Below are 23,533 nucleotides of genomic sequence, written 5' to 3'. Positions count from 1 at the left end.
GGGCCCGGGCCCAGAAGGACGCGGCGCGGCCCGAACCCCGGCGAGGGGCCCGTCCCGGCTGCGCACGGGCGGAGTTCGGGGAAGGCGCCCGGAGCAGGAGCAGCCGCGGGTCCCGGCGCGGCCCTGCGGTCCCGGCTCAGCCCCCGGCCCGGCCCGGTCCGTACCTGCCGCCGCCGCCGCCGCCACCGGAACTGAGGAGCGGGGAGCGCTTCCGGGGCGGGGCGGGGCCAACGCGGGGGCGGGGCCGGGGCGGGGCCAGGACGGGAGGGGCGGGGCTGGGAACGGGAACGGGGCGGGGCGGGAGAGGGACGGGAGAGGGAACGGGACAGGGATGGGGAGAGGGACGGGGAGAGGGAAGGGGACAGGATTGGGGACAGGGGATAGGAATAGGGGATGGGGAGAGGGAACAGGACAGGACTGGGGACAGGGATGGAGACAGGGATGGGGAGAGGGATGGGGACATGGAATGGGGACAGGGGCTGGGGATAGGTGACGGGATAGGATTGGGGACGGGGATAGGAATGGGGACAAGAGTTGGAACAGGGAATGGGACAGGGACAGGAATGGGAGAAGAGATGGGGAAAAGGATAGGGACAAAGCATGGGGACAGGGATGGGGACCAGGATGGGGACAGGGCATGGGGACATGGGATAAAGATGCAGGATAGGGAGAGAGGTTATGGGACAGAGAGGTGTAGGGACAGGGGACACCACAGGGAGTGGGACAGCACACAGGGATAGGACAGGGCATAGGGACAGACAGGGCAGGGGATGGGGACAGGAGACACTGCAGGGATTGGGATGGAAGGAGGGGGACAGAGCTTGGGGACAGGGGTCACATGGGCTGTGGGGGACAGGGTCACACCCTGCATAGGCTGTGTCCCCTTTCTGAGCCGGGTGTCCCCACTCCTGGGGGGCTACAGGGTGGGAAGGACCGCTTGGGGCATCGCCTGTCCCCCCCCATGGGTAACCCCCATGGCCCCGGGCTGGTGGCGAGTGGCCAGGAGCGGGTCACTCGTGGTGGCCGGCGGGAGCAGGGCGGGCACGGAGCTGCTCAGGGTGGCCAGTGCCTGCTGGCCCCATGTCCCCAACACTTGCCGAGGACGTGTCACCAGCGGCCTGGCTGAGGCTGGGGGGGCTCAACCTCCCTCTCCCTCCTGGTGCATCCTGGCTGCTCCCGGACCTGCTTCCATGACTTTTGAGGGATGAGGGATGTGGTGGCACCCTGCTCCCACACGGGACAGCTGTGGGGGACAGCGGGGACGCCATGGCTGCGCCTGGGATCACTGCAGCTGGCTGCTGATTGGCTGGGATCTATGGGCCTGCCTGCTGATTGGCTGGGATCTATGGGCCTGTGTGTCGATTGGCTGGGATCTGTGGACCTGGCTGCTGATTGGCTGAGCTGTCAGCACCTGCCCACAGGTTGAGCTCTGTGTGTGCTGATTGGCTGGGCAGCAGCTGTGCTGATTGGCCACTGGCCCGTAGGGGCTGACTGGCCGGGCAGTCTGTGAGTGCTGATTGGTCGGATGGTACCCGAGTGCTGATTGGCCGGGCCGTCCGTGCATGTCCGGGTCCCAAGGGCAGATCTGGGGGGGGGTTACACCCCCCCCATCCCCGTCCCCGTCCCTGTCCCTTTCCCCATCCCTGTCCCCATCCCTGTCCCCATCCTTGTCCCTGTCCCCGTCCCCATCCCCGTCCCTGTCCCCATCCCCGTCCCTGTCCCTTTCCCCATCCCCATCCCCATCCCCGTCCCTGTCCCCATCCCTGTCCCCGTCCCCATCCCCATCCCCTTCCCAGCCGGGATGGCAGACCTGGCCCTCTCACCCCCCTCCCTGCCTGCAGCCCCCCAGCATCCCGCAGGGGTGTCCCCTGTCCCCCCCTGGACCCTCCTGGCACCCCCCCTTTCCCAGCCAGCAGAAACTCACCTCCCCCAGCCCCAATCAGTGCCTGACCCCCGGGGGGACACGAAGCGGGGGGGTTTGGTCACTGATCCCCACCCCAGGGTCCCTGCCCTGCCATCCCACCCTTGGAGGGGGTGTCTGTGCCACCCGGGAGTCCCCCCCTTTCTCCTTCACACCGAGGTGGGGACCTGCTCTGCCCTGGGGTGGTCCGAACTCCCTTCCCAGGGTCCCACTCTCTATTCCTGGGGACGCCACTCTGTTCCCAGGTATCCCTCTCTCTGCCCGGGGTGTCCACGGTCCCACTGGGGCCCTGTCCTCGGGGGTCCCCCCTCTCTTTCTGAAGGTGCCACCCTCTATCCCTCTTATCCCACTCTCTGCTCGGAGGGTCCACGCTCCCTTCAGGGGCTCCCCTCTTCCCACGGGGTCCTCACTCTGTCCTGGGGTGCCCCTGCTCCCTTCCGGGGGCTCCCATTCTCTACTCCCAGTGGTCCTGCTCCCCCCCCCGGGGGATGTGTTCTCCCTTGAGGCACACCCTCCTCCCTTGCCGGGGGTCCCACTCTATTCCCGGGGATTCCACTCCCTTCCCGGGGGTCCCGTTTCCTGCTCCCGAGCTCCCGCTGCGCCCCGGGGTCCCCATTCTCCTGCCAGAGGGGTTCCGCTCCTTTCTCCTGTGACTCCCGCTCCCCACCGGGGCGTGGCAGCGGGGGTCCCCCGCACCCGCGGGGCGGCGGCGGCGCGGGGCGGTGCCGGTGGCGGTGCCGGTGCCCACCCCCGCTGCCGGTGGCGGGGCGGAGCGGCCGCCCCGAGCCCTATAAAGCGGGCGGCCGCGCCGGTGCCGCAGCGAGGGCGGGGGTCACCATGAGCCTCATGCTGGAGACGCTGCTGGGCCCCCCGGGGGGGCTCCGCAAGGAGCCGAGCCGCGCTCCCCGCGCTCCGCCGCCTCCAGCGGCTTCTACTCGTGGCCGGCCCGGTGGTGGGACGGGCGCGGGGCGGGGGGCGGCGGCGGCAGCGCGGCCGCGTCCTCCACCGAGAGCCTGGACTCGCTGAACGGCGAACCGCGGGCGCGCAACGAGAAAGAGCTGCTGCAGGTGCTGAACGACCGCTTCGCCGGCTACATCGAGCGGGTGCGGGCGCTGGAGCAGCAGAACCGGGCGCTGGCGGCCGAGGCGGCGGCGCTGAGGCAGCAGCAGGCGGGGCGCTCGGCCATGGGCGAGCTGTACGCGCGGGAGCTGCGGACATGCGGGGCACCGTGCTGCGCCTGGGCGCCGAGAAGGGGCAGCTGCGGCTGGAGCGGGCGCGCCTGGCCGAGGACGTGGCGGCGCTGCGGGGAAGGCTGGAGGACGAGGCCCGGCAGCGCTCGGAGCTGGAGGCGGCGGCCCGCGGGCTGGCGCAGCGCTCGGCGCAGGAGGAGCGGGCGCGGGCGCCGCTGGAGGAGCGAGCCCGGGCGCTGCGGGAGGAGGCGGAGCTGCTGCGGAGGCAGCACCGCGCCGAGGTGGGAGCGCTGCTGCGCGGGGCGCGCCTCGAGCTGCCCGCCGAGCCCCCCGCATCCCTGCGCCCCGGCGTCACCGCCGCGCTCCGCGACCTGCGCGCACAGCTGGAGGGCACGGCGACTCGCAGCACCCTGCAGGCCGAGGAGTGGTTCCGCGGTGAGTGTGAGGGTGCGGCCGCGGAACGCGCCGGCAGCATCCCCGTCCCTCCCCGGGGACACCCTGGGCTGCCGCGCTCCGGGGCGGGGTTGGAGCAAGGGGGGCGAGGGAGTCCCGAGGGATGCGGGGACACCCCGCTCTCTGTTTTGTGTTAGGGTGCCCCCAGCCCCGGAGGTGCAGGGACCCCTCCCATCTGTGCTGTGCTCCTGGAGGGTGTTGGGATACCCGCGCCCCAGGAGGGTGCAGGGACCCCCATATATTGTGCTCGGGGAGGGCGTTAGAGTCCCCCCGCCCCAGGAGGGTACAGGGACCCCCCCGTACATTCAGCGCCCTGGGAGGGCTTCAGGGTGACCCCATCCCTGCCACCAGACCTCCAGTGCCTGCGGGTGCACTGCCCGACACCCTCTCTGCCCCGCAGTGCGTTTCGAGGAGAGTGTCAGGATCACTGGCCCGGCACCCCGCAAGGTTTTAGGGTGCTGGACCGCCCCGATGCCGCAGGGTGTTGTGCTGGTCCCTCTCAGCCGGGGCGAGTGTTTGCAGTGCTGGGGGGGGGGGGGGGCGGTGGTGCCGCATCCTTGACGCGGGAGAGGAGGACAGGGAGGGGTCTTTTGGGGGGGGGGGGACACTACGGCGCGGGGTGGGGTCGGCACCCCCAGACTCAGCCCCCGGGCGCGCAGGGCGGGTCCAGCACCGCGGACAGCGGCGATTCAGCACCGCGGGCAGCGGCCGCGCCGACCCCGGGAGCCGCAGGATCGGTGTTCCCCATTCCTGTCCCCTCCTTCTGTGCCCCTCCTCGTCCCCTGGGGTATCCGCAGGGCGCTGCGGCAAAACCCCCCCGCCTCAGGCCGGGCTTGGCGTGTCTGGGATGCGGCGGGGGGGCAGCGTGGTGGGGCAGCGGCTGTGGCACAGCTGAAGGAGAGGCGGGGGCTGCGGCGAGGATCTGCACCGGGTGAAGTCCAGGATGGCAGAAACACCCCCCGAGCTCTTCCTGCCCGTCCTCCTTCACTCCCCGGCACAGAGGGAGCGAGGGTGGGAAGGCAGAGTGCTCAGGGAGCCTGGGAGGGCTTTGCAGAGGACAGGGATGTGTGGCATGGACAGATGGGAGTTTCCCCGAGGAGGGGAGGCTGCAGCCTCCTTCCCTCCCGCCCTGCAGCTTCCCCTTTCCCCGTTGCAGTGAGGCTGGACAAGCTCTCGGAGGTGGCCAAGGTGAACACGGACGCCATGCGCTTGGCCCAGGAGGAGATCTCCGAGTACCGCCGGCAGCTCCAGGCCAAGACCACCGAGCTGGAAGCCCTCAAAGGGACCCAGGAGTCGCTGGAGAGGCAGAGGCAGGACTCGGAGGAGCGCCATCATGCAGACGTCCTGTCCTACCAGGTACCGTGGCGCAGTGGGCAGCAGCCCAGGCTGGGGAGGGACCATCCAGCTGCTGGGGAGGAGCAGCGCTGGGGTTTTGGCTTCAGGGATGTGAGTGAGCTGTGGCAAATGCTCGGGGCTGTGTCAGAACCGGCCTTCCCCAGCCCACAGGGATCAGGAACCCAGAGCCTGAGGGGTGTCCAGGCTGTTGTGTCCCTCAGCACCCCTGGAGCTGCCCCATGGCCCTGCCTGGTGCTGAGCTGCCTGTGAGGATGGTCACAAACACCATGGAAGTGTGTCCAGGGTTCAGGCCACATCCTGTCCCCCAGATCCAGGCAGTGAGGGCTGCGTTGGTGGCAGGGTGAGTTTAGTTGCCATTGGACTCACCTGAGTCCTGGAAGCATTCCCACAGCTTGTCCCTGCTGGAGGGAGTGCTGGGGGTGGCCCAGGGGCTCAGCTGGAGTGCAGCTCCTTGCTGCAGGGGTGCAGGGCTCCTGCCAGGTCCTCCAAGGCAACTGGACACCCTGGGACGAGCCCTGGCTGTGTCCCCTTCCCTGTGTGTCTGCAGGAGGAGGTGGCTGCAGACTCCTCTGTGAGGACACGCTGGTGCTGGAGACCAGGGGACAGTTTAGGGGTTCTCTGTGTCCCCCTGCTCCTGGGGACTGTGTCATGTGTCCCCCTGCCATGATTGCTCTGTGTGCCCACAGGAAACCATCCAGCAGCTTGACAGCGAGCTGAGGAACACCAAGTGGGAGATGGCAGCTCAGCTCCGGGAGTACCAGGATCTGCTCAATGTCAAAATGGCCCTGGACATCGAAATTGCTGCCTACAGGTACGGGGGGGGCAGGGGGAGGAGTGGGGGGGTCTCAGCCAGGTCTGCTCAAGGTCCCTCGTTAACACCTGGGCTCTTTTTGGTGAGAAAATCATCCATCCACCAAAGCCATGGTGGACAATGTTCAACTGGGTGACCCAGTGGTGTGTAGAGGGAAGGGCGAGGAAACCTGCTCATCCCAGGCCACAGGAGCAGGAGGGTCATCCAGGATGGGGCAGGGAAGGAGATGGAGCTGCAGGACATGGCTGGCAGCTCCTGGTCACAGGAGGAGATGAGAAACCATCGCTGAGTGCCCTGCTCTGGTCTCTCCCTGGCAGAAAGCTCCTGGAAGGGGAGGAATATCGACTCGAGACTGGCATTGGGATGCTCTCCTACCCCGAGGTGCTCCCCAAGGCTCCCAGCATCCCCACCAGCATCAAGGTGAAGAGCGAGGAGAAGATCAAGGTGGTGGAAAAATCAGAGAAGGAGACGGTGATTGTGGAGGAGCAGACAGAGGAAATCCAGGTGACCGAGGAGGTCACAGAGGAGGAGGAGGCTGAGAAAGAGGCTGAAGAGGAAAAAGCTGAAGAGAAGGGGGAGGAGGAGGAAGAAGAAGAGGAGAAAGCTGAAGAAGAGGGTGAAGAAAAGGCCAAGTCTCCTGCAAAGGAGGAGGCCAAGTCCCCAGAAAAACCCGAGTCCCCCTCAAAGGAGGAGGCCAAGTCCCCAGAAAAACCCGAGTCCCCCTCAAAGGAGGAGGCCAAGTCCCCAGAGAAACCCGAGTCCCCCTCAAAGGAGGAGGCCAAGTCCCCCGCAGTCAAGTCGCCTGAAAAGCCCCCGAGCCCCTCAAAGGAGGGGGCCAAGACCCCGGTCGTGAAATCTCCAGAAAAACCTGCAACCCCCTCAAAGGAGGAGGCCAAGAGCCCGGCTGTGAAGTCCCCAGAGAAACCCCCAACCCCCTCAAAGGAGGAAGCCAAGGCTCCAGCTGTCAAATCCCCTGAAAAGCCAGCAACGCCCTCAAAAGAGGAGGCCAAGACCCCAACAGTGAAGTCCCCAGAGAAACCTGCACCTCCCTCAAAGGATGAGGCCAAGACCCCGACAGTGAAATCCCCAGAGAAACCCGCACCCCCCTCAAAAGAGGGGGCCAAGACCCCGACTGTCAAGTCCCCGGAGAAACCTGCAGCCCCCTCTAAAGAAGAGGCCAAGAGCCCAGCTGCAAAGTCCCCAGAGCCACCTGCAACTCCCGCAAAAGAGGAGGCCAAACCCCCATCTGTCAAATCCCCAGAGAAGCCCCCGACTCCCTCTAAGGAGGAGGCCAAGGCCCCGGCTGTGAAGCCCCCAGAGAAGCCCCCGACCCCCTCTAAGGAGGAGGCCAAGGCCCCGGCCGTGAAGTCCCCAGAGAAAGTCAAATCTCCCGTGAAGGACGAGGCCAAGTCTCCACAGAAGGAAGTGGCCCCGGCCAAGGAGCCAAGCCCTACTCCAAAGGAGCCAAAAGCCCCCGCCAAGGAGGAGCAGCCCAAGGAGGTGAAGGCTCCCTCCAAGCCCGAGGAGGGTAAGAAGGAGGAAGCTCCCAAGAAGGACGTCCCGGCCAAGGCAGAGGAGAAACCCAAAGAGAAGGCGGCCACTGTGCCGGAGCCTCCAGCTCCGCAGGCCAAAGAGGCCACCAAGCCAAGCCCCAAAGCTGCTGAAGAGGGAAAGGCCGAGGAGGCTCCAGCAAAACCTCAGCAGGAGGTCAGCAAAGCGGCCACCAAGGAGGCTGAGAAGCCAAAGGCTGAGGAGAAGGTGGAGGAGCCCAAGAAGAAAGTGGAAGAACCCAAGAAGAAGGTGGAGGAGGCCAAGAAGGTGGAGGAACCCAAGAAAGAAAAGGCGGAGGAGCCCAAGAAGGAGAAGGTAGAGGAGCCTAAGAAGGTGGAGGAGCCCAAGAAGGAGAAAGCAGAGGAACCCAAGAAGGTGGAAGAACCCAAAGCTAAAGCAAAACCCAAAGATGAGCCCAAAGCCAGTAAGGACCCCCCCAAAGTGGAGGCTCCCTCCAGCAAGGAGGGCACAGCCCCAGAGCCGGCGCCGGGGAAGAAGTGACAGGAGAGTCCCGGGCGCCAAAGGCACCTCTGGGCATGGGAGCTGCTCCGCTCCCTCCGACGGCTGGGCCCGGGGTGGGACCCCAGGGACCCCCAGAGCCCCCAGGCCAGGCTTTCCCTTAGCAATAGGCCCGTGAGAGCCCCTCGGGTGGGCGATTGCTTCCCTCGCAGAACGTGATATTCGCCGAGCGCCACATTTAAACACTTGAATTATAACCCAGGAGAAGAGGGGGGACCCCTGGGGGAACCCCACTGCCCTTCTCCTCTAAGTGCATTTATTTAATGTATGTGCAATGGATGGATGAGTGCAATGCAGAGCTGTAGCTGCTTGGGGGGGGGCTGGGGGGTCCTGCCCTGCCCTGGGGGTGACAGTCCCTCCAGGCAGAGGTGGGAGAGGCTGGGAGCTGCTGGAATGCTCACGGACACACCCGATGCACCAGGAACCTCAGCCCACTGATACTTGCTTTCTGTGCAATAACCAAATAAAAGTGCTTACGGAGACACCCCGGCTCTGCTGGCTCGTCCTGGGGGGAGGACGGGGAAGGAAGGTGGGAATGTGGGGCTGGGATCTGTCACTCAGGGCTGGGCTGGGTGCCACGGGGCTTTCCAGAGGGGAAACACACCCCACAGCAGGCAGGAAGGACCCTGTGCCCTGAGGATGGAAACAGGGCCGGCCCTGCCGTGCTTTCCAAAGGATTTCAGTGTGGTTTTTCCCTTCCTTCTTTTTTTAAAGCGTGGCTCCTCAGGGACTGGGGGAGCCTGGTTTGACCCAAGGGCTGCGGCGCAGCCTGGCACTGCAGCACTGCACCGAGGGCAGCAGCTGGGGGGAGCAGGAGAGGGGCTGTCAGCCCTTCTGGGGGAGAAATCACTCCCAGGAGAGACAGGGAGAAGCTGGGATGAAGGAGGGACAGCGACCTTGGGAGGGGGGATGGAACCCCAGCTCTGCCAATCCGGGACCCCACACGGAGCAGTGCCGGGGAAGGGGCACATCCCAACTCCCTGATGCCAAGCAGGGCGAGCCAGGATGCTGGGATGTCCCAACCCTCATCCTGCCTCTCTCCCAGGACCCTGCTGTGCTCCCCTCCGAGGCCAGGGAGCAGAGAAGCCCCCCAGGATGCAGGGATGGTGCCGATGGGATGGCAGCCAGGCAGCAAGGACAGGCTGGGGCTGCAGTGCGGGCTCTGGAAAAGGGCTATTTTTAGCCATCTCAGTTTTTAGCCATCTCAGCTCCCCAGTCCCCGTGGTGGGGAGGGGAGGGAAGTGAGGAGGCAGGCAGCATCCCTGGAAAGGCCGTCAGAGCCCAGGGATGGGACATAGGGCTTGCTGCAGCCCCCACAGGTCGGCCATCCCAGCCCTCTGCACGGACAAGGCACCCACACATTTTTTCTTCAGTTCAGTTTAATCCCTTTGACTACAAAACCTTCAAACAAAACCCAGAATCTTGGAAAAGGAGCTGAAATGTCAGGATGGGGACACTCCCTCCACAGAGAGAACGAGCCCCAGAGTGATGCCCAGGGCTGCTCAGCGATGGCTGAAGAACCCCTGGGGGTAGTTGAACTTGAAGGGCTTCAGGCGCAGGGGACCCCTGGAAGAGAAGAGGGAGAGGCTGTGACCCACAGGGATCACAGAAAAAGCCCAGTCCCCGGGATACTGCCCAGCTGTGGGGGCAGATTCCCTCAGGACAGGCTTCCAGGCTGGCTCCAGGCATCAGCAATGCCACCAGAGTCCCCGCCAGCACCCTGAGCCCGCAGCCAGCTCCCACCTGACCAGGCGCAGACACATCTTCTCCTGGGGGAACTCCTTGGGCCCCTCCACGCTGGGATCGTGGGGCTCTGTCTCCAGGTACACGTCCAGCACCATGCACAGGCGCTGCAGCTGGTTGGTGAGGAGCTGGTAGCCCGGTTTGGGCCCCCACAGCTCCTTGTAGTAGACATTGACCTCACTCTCCATGGCCTGGAAAACAGAGATGAGGTCGGCACAGGCTTGGATCTCTACTCTGCATTCCCAGGCGTGTCCAGCCACCAGCTCACCCCAACATTCCCTTGTTACGGACACAGAACTGCTGAGAACACCCCCAAAAAAGGCAGGGGTGCTGCAGGCCCCTGTGCCCCCATCCCACAGTACCCGAATGTTGTCGTCGTTGCTGCTGTTCCGCTCTCCCTTCCAGTTGAGGCACAGGCTGAAGACGGGAGGCAGCGTGGAATACCCGGGGTTCAGCACCACGGCTGCCTGGAGCTTGGCTGAGCAAGGAAAAGGCATCACCCACGGGTGGATTATCCATGGAGGCTCCCAGAAGCTGCCCTGGGATGGGGATTGGGAGTTCCCAAGGGAAGGAAAGGTGCCTACCTGTTCCCCTCTCTATCAGGGCCATGTAGTAGAGGTGAGTGTCTTCAGCCAAGCCAGCCTCTATCACATCCTTAGTGTAGGGCAGCTCCTGAGAGGAGGAGAAGGACTGATGGCTCCAGTGCCATGTGGGAGCTGGAAAGGAGCTGGAAGGGAGGGATTCAGCCTCGTGCTCGGCGCTTACGGCATAATCCTCGTAGGGAATGGCTGTCCACTTCACCAGGCGCGAGACGATCTTGGTCGGGAAGAGCTGCTGGCACTCGCTGGACACAGGCACAACGCCGTGCTCTGGAAGCAAGGACAGGGCCCCTGAGCAGGGCAGGGCTGGGGACACAGCTCTGTCACTGCCCTGCAGCGGGGACGCTCCCAAAGTGGGACCTGGGGATGCCCTTATCCTTCAGCAGCTCCATCAGGTACCCTGGGCTGCGATCCCACTGGATCCCTGAGCTGCGATCCCACGGGATCCCTGAGCTGCGATCCCACGGGATCCTTAAACTGCGATCCCACTGGATCCCTGGGCTGTGATCCCACTGGATCCCTGGGCTGCCTGACAGGCACACAACACACATGGGTGTGCACTTCACCTCCCACCACGTCCCAAATCGCTTCCCAGCACTGGGATGGCCATTCCCAAAAAGGTGCTGGGCACCAGAAGGGGCAGAGCCTTCCTCTGCCACCCAAAATAGGGCAGTTCCCTCATCCCTACAACTCCCAAGGGCAGAGGGAACAACTGGGAATGCTGAGGGTGGCACTGCCACCCATCAAAGGTGACGTCAGCCAGCTGATGTCTCCTCTCCTGTGATTGCTGCTGTTCCACTCTCCCTCCCAGTTCAGGTACTGGCTGAAGATGGGCAGCAGCGTGGAGTAACTGGGATTCAGGACCACGGCCACCTGGAGCTTGGGGATGCTGCCACTGCACCCCTGTCCCCAGGGATGGCTGGGGGGCCTGGCAGGACCCTGTCACTGTGCCCTGTGCCTTCAGGGACGGGCAGGGAGCCCAACACTCACCGAGGGATGCAAACTGCTTGTGCAGGGCCAGGCGGGACTGCAGGCGGCTCCGGAGCAGCTTCACCGTCAGCTCCATGTGGCTGGCACTCAGGGAGTTGTCAGCAGCCACCGTGTGCTGTGGGCAGGAGGGATGTCAGTCCCCAGCAGCCACCCCTCCAGAGGGACAGAAACCCACTGGGTCACTCAGTGTCACTGACAGGGCTTGCACTACGCCGCGTGTGACATCAACACATCAGCATGGCCCCACGCACAGACCCAGCCCAGCCCGTCCCAGTTTATGGTTTGGGAGCAGCTGGGGCCAGCAGGGGCACAGGACAGGACCCCAAACCTCAGCAGGGGAAAGGGGAGGGGTTTGTGCCATGCCTGAGGCTGATCCTTGGGGAAATGCAGGCCACCCAGCTTCTGCACCCACACGTAGGGGTGTCCCAGCTCTGTCACGTAGTCACTCAGGGTCAGGATGCTGTGGGGACAAGGAGGAGGGGTCACATCAAGCCAGGGAGGATTTGCTGTGCTGGGGCGAGGACCTCATGGCTGTGGCCTGGGTGACACTCACCCCACTTTATCGAACTGGAACTGGTTGGCCGGGTTGGGTGTTTTCCTCCCGTGGTCCCCTGGATAAAGGCAGTTGAGGAGGGAGTCTGGGGAGAGCAGGTCCCTGGCAGAAAGAGGGGAGAGGTGAATCAGCAGCAGCCTGGGTTCCACATCTCCCCACAAACAGCCCTCGAGCCCAGAGAATGGGATTAAGAGCTCCATGAGCTCAAGACCTGAATGACTTTCCCCTAGTTCCACTCCTAAAGGAGAGCTGTCTCCTCCCTGGCTGGGAGAAGATGGAAATCACAGGGCACCAGCTCCTGCTCCCTCCAGTGCCATGAAATTCCTCATGTCTGACTGTACTCACAAGCCCGACCAAGCACAACGGGCTGCAGGATTTGGGGCCTGGCTCAAGGCACAGCCTCCCTGGTTTGGGGTAACACAGCCAAGGGCAGCAGGAAGGAGGGAACGCCCTGCACAGGATCTCCAGCTGCTGTCACACAGGGTTTGGGGTGTCTGCAGCAAGAAGAGAACCCCAAAAGGATGAGGAGGCTGCATATGGGACAGGCTGGGAGGCAGCACCTGCTCCCAGGCAAGCCCAGCCCAGCCTCTCCCACCCCCTGTCCCAGGGAGAGCCAGCAGAGAGCTGGCAGCTGGTGGGAGCTCCCCGGGCAGGCTCCCAAAGCTGCCACTTCAGCTGTTCCTCACAGCAGTCAGGCTCCAGCAGGCTCTGGGGAGCACAGGGAGAGGCAGCTGCATCTCCGGAGCTCAGGACAAGGTGACCTCGGGAGCAGTCAGGTGAGGGAGCTGCCAGGCTCTGCCTGTGGCAGGGAGGCTGAATGTGTCAGCAGGAGAGGCTTTCCCCCAGCTCCTGACAGCCCTGGCACTGCTGAGAGGTTCCCAAACTCCCTGACTGTGCCTTGTCATGGCAGAGGAGAGGAGGAGGAAGGTGCTTGGGCTGTGCAGGGCTCCTGGACCCACGAGAGCAGAGGGGTCACTGCCTGAGGGCTCTGCAGGGCTCCTGGATCCCATGGGACCGGTGCCCAGTGACCTCCAGGCTCTGCAGGGCTCCTGGATCCCATGGGATCAGTGCCTGATGAGCTCCAGGCTCTGCAGGGCTCCTGGATCCCATGGGATCAGTGCCTGATGAGCTCCAGGCTCTGCAGGGCTCCTGGATCCCATGGGATCAGTGCCCAGTGACCTCCAGGCTCTGCAGGGCTCCTGGATCCCATGGGATCAGTGCCTGATGAGCTCCAGGCTCTGCAGGGCTCCTGGATCCCATGGGATCAGTGCCTGATGAGCTCCAGGCTCTGCAGGGCTCCTGGATCCCATGGGAGCAGTGCCTGATGAGCTCCAGGCTCTGCAGGGCTCCTGGATCCCATGGGACCGGTGCCCAGTGACCTCCAGGCTCTGCAGGGCTCCTGGATCCCATGGGAGCAGTGCCTGATGAGCTCCAGGCTCTGCAGGGCTCCTGGATCCCATGGGATCAGTGCCCAGTGATCCCCAGGCTCTGCAGGGCTCCTGGATCCCATGGGATCAGTGCCCAGTGACCTCCAGGCTCTGCAGGGCTCCTGGATCCCATGGGATCAGTGCCCAGTGATCCCCAGGCTCTGCAGGGCTCCTGGATCCCATGGGATCAGTGCCCAGTGATCCCCAGGCTCTGCAGGGCTCCTGGATCCCATGGGATCAGTGCCCAGTGATCCCCAGGCTTGCTGCCCACAGGACTCTCCTTACCCAGCACTGATGGCCGTGGTCATCTCCACAGCAGTGGTCACCTTGGCTTTCACTGTCATGACGTTGAGGTTCATCAGGTAGTGGAAGGTCAGGTGAAGCACGTTCTCATCTGCCCACACAGAAGGGGTGACATTGGTGTCTGCTCCAGCTCAGAGAAACCCCTCCACACCCTCAGCTCCCCCCAAGGTCCCCAGGGTGGTGCTGGGGTCAGTCCCTGAGCTGCTGTCCCACCCCAGAGCCCCTCACCTTTGCACTTCAGGTCGAGGGTGACGGACAAGGGATGTCGCTTCAGCATCTCCTTGCGTTTGTCGTCCAGCTGCACGCCCAGGGTGGGCCTGCGCCGCTTCTGGGGGGGTAAAACAGCTCTCAGAGCCTTCTCCTGCTCCTCACCAACCCATGGACCTTCCCAGCCCACTGCTCTTTCCCTCCAGTCCAGTTCCCCGATCCCCCAGCACCACGGCCACAGCTGCCCCGGGGAGGGAGAGGAGCAGGAAACCAGCTCAGCTCTGGTTCCTGTCATTCCTTCAGCTCCAAGGAACGTCTCCACTCCTGGGAGACAAAGCCAAGGACCTGCTGGCCCAAAAGCTTCCCCACTGCAAGAGACAGACCCAGAATCAGCAAATCCTTTAGGCTGGAAGAGCCCTCTGAGAGCACCAAGTCCAACCACTCCCACAGCACTGCCAAGGCCACCACTGACCCCTGTCCCCAGGTGCCACATCCACCCGTGTTCAATCCCTCCAGGGACGGGGACTCCACCATTGCCCTGGGCAGCTGTGCCAGGCTGGACAGCCCTTTCCATGAAGGAATTTTCCCTATATCCTCCTCTGGCAAACTCTGTTCCCTCTCCTCCTGTCCCTGTTCCCTGCCAGCAGAGCCCGACCCCCCCGGCTGCCCCCTCCTGTCAGGGACTTGTGCAGAGCCACAAGGTCCCCCCTGAGCCTCCTTTGCTCCAGGCTGAGTCCCTTTCCCAGCTCCCTCAGTTGCTCCTGACCCTTTCCTAGCTCTGTTCCCTTCCCTGGACACCTGAGGCCCTTCCCTTCACCCTTCCCCACAGGAACTGCCTGAAACACCCAGTGCTGGTGCCAGGAGGTGGGAGTGGAGGCCCAGAGCCCCCTCAGACTTTGCTGCTGGGAGCAACCAGCATTTCCAGCCTCTCCTCAGCATCCAGCAGGAATTATCTGTAGGAGAAACACTTCCCCCAAGGAGTGCTGAACAAGCCCTGGTGCACAGAATGCTGCTGGCACGGGATGGACACGGATCCCTCCCCGTTGGACACCAGCTCCCTGCCCTCAGGCTATTTATACAAAGTGGAGCAGCTCCAGCTGGAGATGTGGGATGTCAGCGTGGAGGGACACGAGACGAGCAGCTCTGTACCCTGGCTGCTCCTGCATTTGGGACACAAACTGGAAATGGCAGCTCCCTCCTCCCAAGAAAGGTCGGGATTTGACATCGCTGCACTTCCACACACTCACGGTGAGCAGGGGCAGCTCCCAGCCCCACCCAGCCCACCCAGCCCCAGAGGGGAACAGCTCTGTCCCTTACCGTGGTCTGTTCCTCCTCCGCGTCGGAATCGCTCTCATCATCTGTGCAGAGAGAGGGGTGTCAGAGGGACCACCCAGGGCTCAGCTCTCCCACCACCAGCAGGACCACCAGCCCTCTTCCCAAGCCCATGGCTCCCTCTGACACCCCTCTCCCAACAAAAGCAGAGTCCCAGGAGCTGCAGACACACAGGAACAAATCCCCAGGGCAACACCACAACTCACCCTGCGAGTCCTCTGGTGGCTTGTAAAGGGCTTTGGCTTCCTCCACGCTCCCTTCAATGGCCACCACCAGCTTCTTATCTGCAGAGGAGACAGGAAAACTGAGTTAGGAATCCCACTCCTGCTGGAAAGGCAGTGGGCAGAGCAGCCCTGCCCCAAATGCTCCTGGTTCCTGGTGGAGGAAGCTCCAAAAGAGGCCCGGTGGGAACAGCAGTTGTCTGGAAAGTTCCGTGAGGTCACCACAGGGTTGGATCTCCTGGACAGGATGAGGTCAGAGGATGGAAAATGATGGGTTTTGAGGGACTCTCCCTGACCCCATAAGGGCCAAATCATTATCAAGAGCCAAGAGGGGTTGGGGTCTGGCTGGGTCAAGCAGGGATTGAGGAGTGGTGTCACCATGGCTACAGATGCAGCAGGGACCTGGTGTGGCCAAGTGCCGAAGTGTCCTCCACAGCCTTCACCACACAGGAGGTGTGGACAGGCCAGTGGGATCCCCAACCTGTTCCAGAAATCCTTCCCGACTCAGGGAGGCTCCAGAAAGCTCCTTAAAATACAAAGCTGCCTGAGGGGATGAAGGTTTCCAGGCGAGCTGTGGGAAGGGGCTCTACAAGGCCAGGGAAAGGCACCACCCATCTTGGAGTCCCCACCACCCACGGGTGGCACAGGGCAGGGGGTGACAGCTCTGGGGAGGCTATGACAGCACCCAGCCAGCTCACAGGCTGCAAGGACATCCCTGTCGACCTTGGGAAGGGGGGGAAGGGGTGGGAAGGGAGCTTCCCAAGCACTTCTTCCAGCGAGGCAGCTGAGCAAACAAGGTTTCAAATGCTGCTGCCTCACTGCGCCGTGGGGCCACCCCGCTGCTCTGCGCTCAGCAGAATCCCACAGCACAGCAGACGGTGGGGAAAGACCCCCAAAAAGTGGTGATTCCTGCAAGCAGGAGTGAAATCTGGCCCGTGGAGGGGCACTGCCCCCTTGGTGCTCACCACAGGCCTGTCCGTAGGCGCTGGCTTGGACAAAGAGGACGTAGAGCGGCGGCGGGAGGTGCCGGGCGGTCTCGTACTGCTTGTGTGCCTGGTCGAAGGGCATGAACAGGTACTCCTGGACTGGCAGGGAGGCCTGGAGAGTGACAAGGAGAGCCTTCAGCCCTGGGAAGGGAACAGCTCATCCTCCTCACCCCGAGCAAGTCAGAGATGAAGCTGGCACAGGGTTAAATATGGAGAGCCCCAGGGAAGGGCTGGCAGCTGCCTCTGCTGGGAAGGTTTTGGATCTGGAAATAACCCAGTTCCTCCTCCTGTTCTTCCCTCCCAAGGCAGTCACAGGGGGCTGGAACTGCGTGGGGCTCTCCAGGGAAAGGCCCATTTAGCAGCTCCTATTTATGCAGGGCTGCGGGAGCTGCTGCATAAACAAGGAGACTCTGGAGGGGTCTCGGATCTGCCCCTTGGCCTCCCTGAGGGGAAACGAAAACATCTCCAAACCCAAACCAGCCCAGGAGCTGCCCCTGGGACCGTGAGCTCCTGCAGAGCTCAGGTACCTGCATGATGCTGTTGAGTCGAGGTTGGAGGCTGCTCAGGTATTCCTTCTTCACCTCGATCTCCTTCAGGATCTTCTCCTTGCTGGTCAGGCACTCCTTGTACTTCTCTGCCAGCCTGCGGGTGGGAATTCTGTCACTGCCACACACCACAGCTCTAAACCTGCTGGGATCCACCTGGATGATGGGCTCCAGCATTCCTGCCCCGACATATGGAACCAGAAGAGCTCAGACATGGGGCAAACACTGAGCTCCCAATGCCAAGGGCAAACCAAGGAAGGAACTGATTGGAGATGGAAAACGAACAAGGAAAAGGGGAAGCTCAGCCTCGTGCTGTGCTCCAAGGAGGGGCAGCGACGGGATCTTCCCTCAGGAGATCTGCTCCCACACCAGGCTCTGCTGCCAGCAGCCACGAGCCCTCCAAGCTCCCTAAGAGGCTTTTCCACTTCATATTCCCAGAGTCACTTCATGTCACATAGTCAAGGTTTAATACAGCAAATCCAGGGAAATGCAAGCCCATCACGATGCTCTGAGCCCTGGACACACTTGTGTTTAGGGAGAACTCACTAAATCTCCTTATTGCTGCTGACTGCAAGCTCTTTCCCAGCAGGAGCAGGGAAACTGGACATGGAAGTGACCAGTTCCTCTCCAAGGACAAACAGACCTGCCCTTGCAGAACCTGAATTTTGTTTCCAAGCAAAGCTGTGTTTGTGGGGGTCAGCACACATCCCAACAGGCTCCCACGCAAGTTCTGAGTTCCAGGGTTCACACACCTTCCCAAAACTGAGCTACTGAAATCCCCGCACGCCACTCCAGAGGCACCTCGCAGAAGATTCCAAAGCCAGCCCAGCACTCCTTGGGGTTGCACAGCTAAAAACACCAACATAAATGATGGATGGATGGATGGAGGGATGGATGGAGGGATGGATGGAGGGATGGATGGAGGGGTGCCAACAACATCAGAAAAGGCCCAAAGCACCACTGGCATCGGCTCTTGAGCAGCTGAACAGGCCATGTCCCACCTCAGCAGCAGTGGGAGATGGACAAGGGCATTCCCTAGACACCACACAGTGAGGATTGGGAATTCCAGAGCTTCTCAGCAATTTAATGTGCAGCTGAGGGTCTCCATGAGGTTTGCAATGACCATTTTTAAGCAGGACCCTCAGAGTTCTGCCAGCTGAACACTCCTCCGCTTGTGCCACAGGCAGAGCCAGCTGGAGGATCCTGGCTGTGCCTTCCACCAGGCAAAAGCAGCCAGGTTTTAGGGAAAGGGTCTGGGAGAGGGGAAGCACGAGGGGTTGGAAGCACCCAGCACCTCTCACTGCTCTGCTGAGCTGCCCTCAGGCAGCACCCACCAGCACATTCCAACGGATCTTTCCAGAAGGTGCTCCTGGCCACTGTTCCCCAAACACAGGAATGCTGTGTCATGTTTGCTTTTCCCAGGGGACAAGAGTCAGGGAGCAGCTGGGACAGCGGTGACGCCAGCAGCAGGACACGGGGCTGTCCCAGCCCGGCGTGGTTGGCAGCAGCTGCAGCCAGGATGGGCTCCCTTTCAGGGAGCACAGGGATCAGCAGGCAGTGACAGAGAACTCCCTGACCTATGGAACACGGACCCCAGCTCCACACAGAGGGAATCTCCCAGCCACGCAACAAATGCCTTGTTCCACACTGATCCAAGAGGCAGTGAAAGACTTCATCCCTACATTTGCTCTCCCAGCAGATCCCTGGAGCAGAGGCACGGAGTGGGAACACCCCTGACCCACCTCTTGCGCTGCTCCAGCTCCCAGTCCAGGCGGGCCAGGGTCTGCTGGTGGGGCTCAGTCAGGGTGATGGCAGGGCGGCTGATTTCAGGGGGGGCCTCTTTGTAGAACTCCTCCAGGCTCACCAGCTCGATCTCCTCATGTTTGGACCTGCCAGGACACACGGATCAGACCAGGGAAAAGTGGGAAGTGCCCAATGTGTCCCACAGGAGAGCGTCCCAGTGGTGCTTCCTGCCCTGACTTCCCTCTGCTCCTGAGCCACCACCATCAGTGAGCTGAACTTGTTTTCTCCTTCACTGTCTGTGCCTAAAGGGGCTCTAGGAGAGCTGGAGAGCAACTGGGAACAAGGGCTGGAGGGACAGGACACAGGGAATGGCTTCCCACTGCCAGAGGGCAGGGCTGGATGGGATATTGGGAAGGAATTGTTCCCTGGGAGGGTGGGGAGGCCCTGGCACAGGGTGCCCAGAGCAGCTGTGGCTGCCCCTGGATCCCTGGCAGTGTCCAAGGCCAGGCTGGACATTGGGGCTTGGAGCAGCCTGGGACAGTGGAAGGTGTCCCTGCCATGGCAGGGGTGGCACTGGATGAGCTTTGAGGTCCCTTCCCACCCAAACCATTCCATAATTACACAACACCTGGAGCACCTGCTCTGCTCCTGCAGTGAACTCAAGGAACATGGGAAGAGCTCCCAAAGACGGGAATCATCCACCCATCCCAGACACACCACTGCTCCCTCTGCTCCCTGGCCACACTCACTTGAACTCCAGGCACTTGGTGATCTCTTTCTGCAGGTGCATCACCTCGTAGAGCAGGTTCTGGAGCTGCAGGTGATAGGCATCAACCTTCTGCTTTGCCTGAAACACAGCCAGAGCAGGGATGGAGCAGGAAAGACACCCCAAGAGAGTCACCAACACCCCCTGTCACAACAGCAGCTTGGGACAGCAGGTTTTAGGGTATGCAACGATTTTTGGGTGGAAGAATGACATTTTTAAGGGCTGGGGGAGCAAAGGATTGTGACATGAGCCCGATCCTGCTCCTTCCAGCATGTTTCAAAGCCAAGGCACAGGACAGGGCTCATTTGCTGGGGCACACAGAGCTCCCTCTCTGAGAACTCTGGGTATGGAGCTCCCAGGCCAATCACCCACCCATCTACACACCTGCACAACACCAGACCCTTGAAACAGAGCTTTCTGACTCTCCACTATGTTCAAGACAGAAGTAGACACTTCATTATTCATCTAATCACAGCTCCCCACACTCACCAGGAGTTTATCAGGCTTGGAGTCTCCCAACAAACCCTCAGCTCAAACCCCACGGCCTGGCTGAGATGTAACTCCTCACACCACATACACAGAACAGGCAGGACCAGCCCCATGTCCCACCCCCCAAATCCCAAGCTGCATTCCTCGCTCCCAGCCTCTCCTGGGTACCTCGTGGGTCTGGTCCCTGCCTTTCTTCAGCCGGATGTGAGCCAGGCGGTTCAGCTTCTTCAGGGTCATGAAGTGCACACAGCTCTGGACGCGCCGCTCGTCGATCTCCGAGGCCTGAGGGGCAGGAGGGAGGGGATGGAAGCAGGAGAGGTGGCTGCAGGGAATTCCTGGCACAAAAGGGGCTCTGCTATGGAGCCACATTTATGCCACTGGGGCTTCCGAGGGAGCCTCCCCCTGCCAGATCACAGGGCACTGCTGGGAATCACTGGAAGGGGGGGGTCCAGGCTCCTAAAAAATCTCTCCAGTCACTTTTCCCAGCAGTAGGAACAGAGGTGGATCAGCCTGAAGCACCTGACATGTCCCAGGAGCCTGGGACAAGGGAGGCTATTCTATTTCCAGAGCTCAATCCCTGCCCCAGGAGCCTGGGAAAGGAAAGCTGTTCCATTTCCAGAGCTCAATTCCCTGTCCCAGGAGCCCCAGTCAAGGAAAGCTGTGCCATTTCCAGGGGTTCAAACCCTGCCCCAGGAGCTCCAGTCAAGGAAAGCTGTGCCATTTCCAGAGCTCAATTCCCTGTCCCAGGAGCCTTGGACAAGGGAAGCTGTTCCACTTTCAGAGCTCAATCCCTGCCCCAGGAGCCCCAGTCAAGGAAGGCTGTGCCATTTCCAGAGCCAATTCCCTGTCCCAACAGCCTTGGACAAGGGAAGCTGTTCCATTTCCAGGGCCTCAATTCCTGCCCCAGGAGCTGTTCCATTTCCCTGCCTCTGCCCAGGAGCCATCACAGCTCCTGCTGCCTTTCCTCTGGGATTAACAGGAAAACACCAAAGGACAGACACGTTACACCACACACAGAGGCCTTTCCTTACATTTTCCTTGATGCCCCGGCTCTTCAGCTCCTGGATCTCTGCCATGAGCCTCTGGAGCTCCTGGCAGGTCTCCCTGTAGAGCTCGTAGTCCTTGATGGGGTCGCGCAGATCCACCTCGCTCTCCTCGCTGTAGTACCTGGCATCCTGCCAAGGCAGAAACACCTCCCCTGGCTCATCCCTCCCACCTGCAAAGGGCTCTGTGGGACGAGCTGCAATTTCTGGCTCTGCCCATGAATCCCACAGGGAGAGGAGTCAGTTCCAACAATCCCAAACCCACCGGTCACTAAAACACCTGGCATGTTTATGTTTGTTGTTATAAACGTGAATCCACACAGTTGGGGTGGCCTGGGCACGGCCAGGAGCTGGACTAGAGGATCCTTGTGGATCCCTTCCAACTCAGGATATTCCATGATCGACAGGACCACAGAGGATAAACCAGGAAGGTTGTTCCTCCTCCTCCTCCTCCTCCTCCTCCTCCTCCACCCTGATCCCCACTCTGGCTGATCCTACACTATCCTGCTGCTCATGGGAGGGTTTGAAGGCACCATGCAAATCCCTGAGGGATCCTCCAGCCTTGTGCTTGCTCTCCAGAGGAGCGTTTGTGTCTCCTGAAAGAGATGGAAGCAGGTTTAGGAATTCACAGCAGGAGTTTAAGAGGCATTGGAAGCTGGGGGAGTTGGATCTCACAATTCAAGGAATCCCAGAATGGTGTGGGTGGGAAGGGACCTTAAAGCCCATCCAATCCCATGGGCAGGGACACCTTCCACTATCCCAGGTTGCTCCAAGCCCTGTCCAACCTGGCCTTGGACACTTCCAGGATGGGGCAGCCACAGCTGCTCTGGGCATTGTTTTCCAGCAGGGAAAACCAGGCCAGCACAGAGGGGTGTGGGAAGGTCCTGGGCAGGTCTGTACCTGGTCAGCGTCGCCCTTGCCCCGCTTGCCCTCGGCTGGGACCCCGTCCGTGCGGATCACCTTGGGCTTCCTCTTCTTGCTGGACTCGGAGGACATGGTGCTGCCAGCCGGGCTGGGGAGGGGGCACAGGGGGAGTCCGTGGGGGCCAAACCTGCCTGGATTGGGGCTATCCCGGGCTCCCCCCGCCAGCCCCGCCTGGGCTCTGCAGTGTCCCCTGTGCCTCCCTCCCTCCATGCTCTGTCTCTCAGCCCCCCCGGTCTCCCCAGACCGGCTCTGAGCCCCACCAGGACCGCGGGCCCGGGGTCTCTGCTCCACCACAGCTCCCTCAGACCCTCCACTCCCACTGGGCTCCCTTGGGACACCGGGCCCGAGGGCTCGATCCCCCCAGGCCTCGGGGGCTCCACTGCCCCTGAGCCCCCAGACTCCAACACACGGGGACTGCGGCTTCTGCATCCCCAGAGCCCCCCAGATCCACAGATCCGGGACTCTCCGCTCCTCCAGAGACCCCCAGACCCCCAGCACACCGGGCCCGAGGCCTCAGAGCTCCCCCAGACCCCCAGCATGGGAGCCTTCGCCCCTGCACACCAGGACCCTTCACTTCTAATGAGCCCCCAGCACACCGGGCCATGGACCTTCCGCCTCTCCGGAGCCCCTCCCAACCCAAGGGGCCCGGGATTTTCCCTCCATCCCCTCCCGGGGGTCCCGGTTCGCCCCCGCACTCACCGCGCCCTCGCCTCCGCGCCTCCCGGAAGTGACGTCACGGAACAACAGAGCGCGGAGCGGCGGCGAGAGGCTGGCACTGCTGCCGGCGCCCCCTAGCGGATCTGATGTCCTGGAGGACCCGCACGGCGGGGGCGTGGCTTCGATAAATGGGCGTGGTTTGTGCGAAGGGGGCGTGGCTTAAGCGAAGGGGGCGTGGTCGCTGTCCTTGCTCGCAAACCCGGCGGGGGGGGAGGATGGGGCAGCCCTCGGGGTGAGACCCCTCGCACTGGGGGCACTGGTGGGACTGGGGGGGCTCCTGCTGCAGAAGGGCCCCCACAGGAATAGGGGGAGCTTGGATAGGGGCTCCCGAAGCATTGGAGGGTGTCCGTGGGATTGGGATGGGATCCCCGGTGGCACTGGGGGACATCCATGGGCTTGGAAAGGGTTCAGGATGGGGTCCCCAGTGGCACAGGAGGTACCTATGGGATTGGGATGGGATCCCAAATGGCACTGGGGGGTATCCATGGGCTTGGGATGGGATCCCCAGTGGGGTGAGGGGCATGCAGGGGCTTGGGGGGGGCATGGGATGGGGTCCTCAGTGATGGTGGGAGGATCCATGGGTTTGGGGAGGGCTTGGGATGGGGTTCCCAATGGCACTGGGGTGGATTCATGGGCTTGGACGATCACGGGATGGGGTTCCCAATGGCACTGGGGTGGATTCATAGGCTTGGAGGATCATGGGATGAGGTTCCCAGTGGCACTGGGAGGATCCATAGGCTTGAAGGGTCATGGGGTGGTGTCCACAGTAGCACTGGGGGGTTTCAGGAGCTTGGGATGAGGTACCCAATGGCACTGGGGGGTATCCAAGGGCTGGGCTGGGGCTTCACTTGGGGTGCCCAGTGGTACTGGGGGGATCCAGGAGCTTGGGGGTGAACTGGATGGGGTCCCTGGTGGTGCTGGGTGTATCCATGAGCTTGAGGGGAGCACGGGATGGGGTCCCTCATGGCACTTGGGGGTATCCATGGGTTTGTCAAGGGGTTCCCAGCGCCACTGGAGGAATCCGTGGGCAGAGGATGTGGTCCCCAGCAGCATCAGGGCTACACTGGGGTTTTGGGGGGGTACCTCAGTGTATCACAGCACCCATGGGTGGGGAGCCTTTGGTGCAGGAAGCACCCATGACATG

At 62.3% G+C, this 23,533-nt stretch overlaps 2 protein-coding genes across 3 annotated transcripts; one reads left to right on the top strand and one right to left on the bottom strand.

Moving 5' to 3' along the window:
- The first annotated feature begins 2,743 nt into the window (after nt 1–2,743).
- Nucleotides 2,744–8,285, top strand: NEFH (neurofilament heavy). The gene is given in 6 exon segments (XM_039561334.1): nt 2,744–2,819; nt 2,822–3,130; nt 3,133–3,546; nt 4,721–4,920; nt 5,607–5,731; nt 6,049–8,285. Coding segments are annotated over 6 exon segments (2,844 nt in total). The 5' UTR covers nt 2,744–2,758; the 3' UTR covers nt 7,784–8,285.
- An 877-nt stretch (nt 8,286–9,162) lies between these two features.
- Nucleotides 9,163–23,517, bottom strand: THOC5 (THO complex 5). Of its 2 annotated transcripts, XM_039561234.1 has the most exons (21): nt 22,372–23,517; nt 21,649–21,760; nt 21,282–21,344; nt 20,737–20,880; nt 19,874–19,987; nt 19,200–19,297; nt 18,450–18,596; nt 16,690–16,804; nt 16,142–16,274; nt 15,162–15,239; nt 14,941–14,981; nt 13,645–13,744; nt 13,399–13,507; nt 11,687–11,788; nt 11,497–11,593; nt 11,134–11,248; nt 10,310–10,413; nt 10,129–10,216; nt 9,907–10,022; nt 9,545–9,735; nt 9,163–9,367 (listed from the first exon to the last, which is right to left on the bottom strand). In XM_039561234.1, the coding sequence occupies exons 2-21, from the start codon at nt 21,742–21,744 to the stop codon at nt 9,304–9,306; spliced, it is 2,115 nt and encodes a 704-aa protein (XP_039417168.1). In that variant the 5' UTR covers nt 21,745–21,760; nt 22,372–23,517; the 3' UTR covers nt 9,163–9,303. The 2 variants fall into 2 exon arrangements, with proteins under 2 accessions (XP_039417168.1, XP_039417169.1); XM_039561235.1 differs by lacking the exon at nt 21,282–21,344.
- Nucleotides 23,518–23,533: the final 16 nt, after the last annotated feature.

The sequence above is a fragment of the Corvus cornix genome, chromosome 15 (genome assembly GCF_000738735.6).
Source record: "Corvus cornix cornix isolate S_Up_H32 chromosome 15, ASM73873v5, whole genome shotgun sequence".
Taxonomy (NCBI): Eukaryota; Metazoa; Chordata; class Aves; order Passeriformes; family Corvidae; genus Corvus; species Corvus cornix.
Note: the sequence above shows the minus strand (reverse complement) of the source record. Positions and strands in the feature narration are given on the sequence as shown.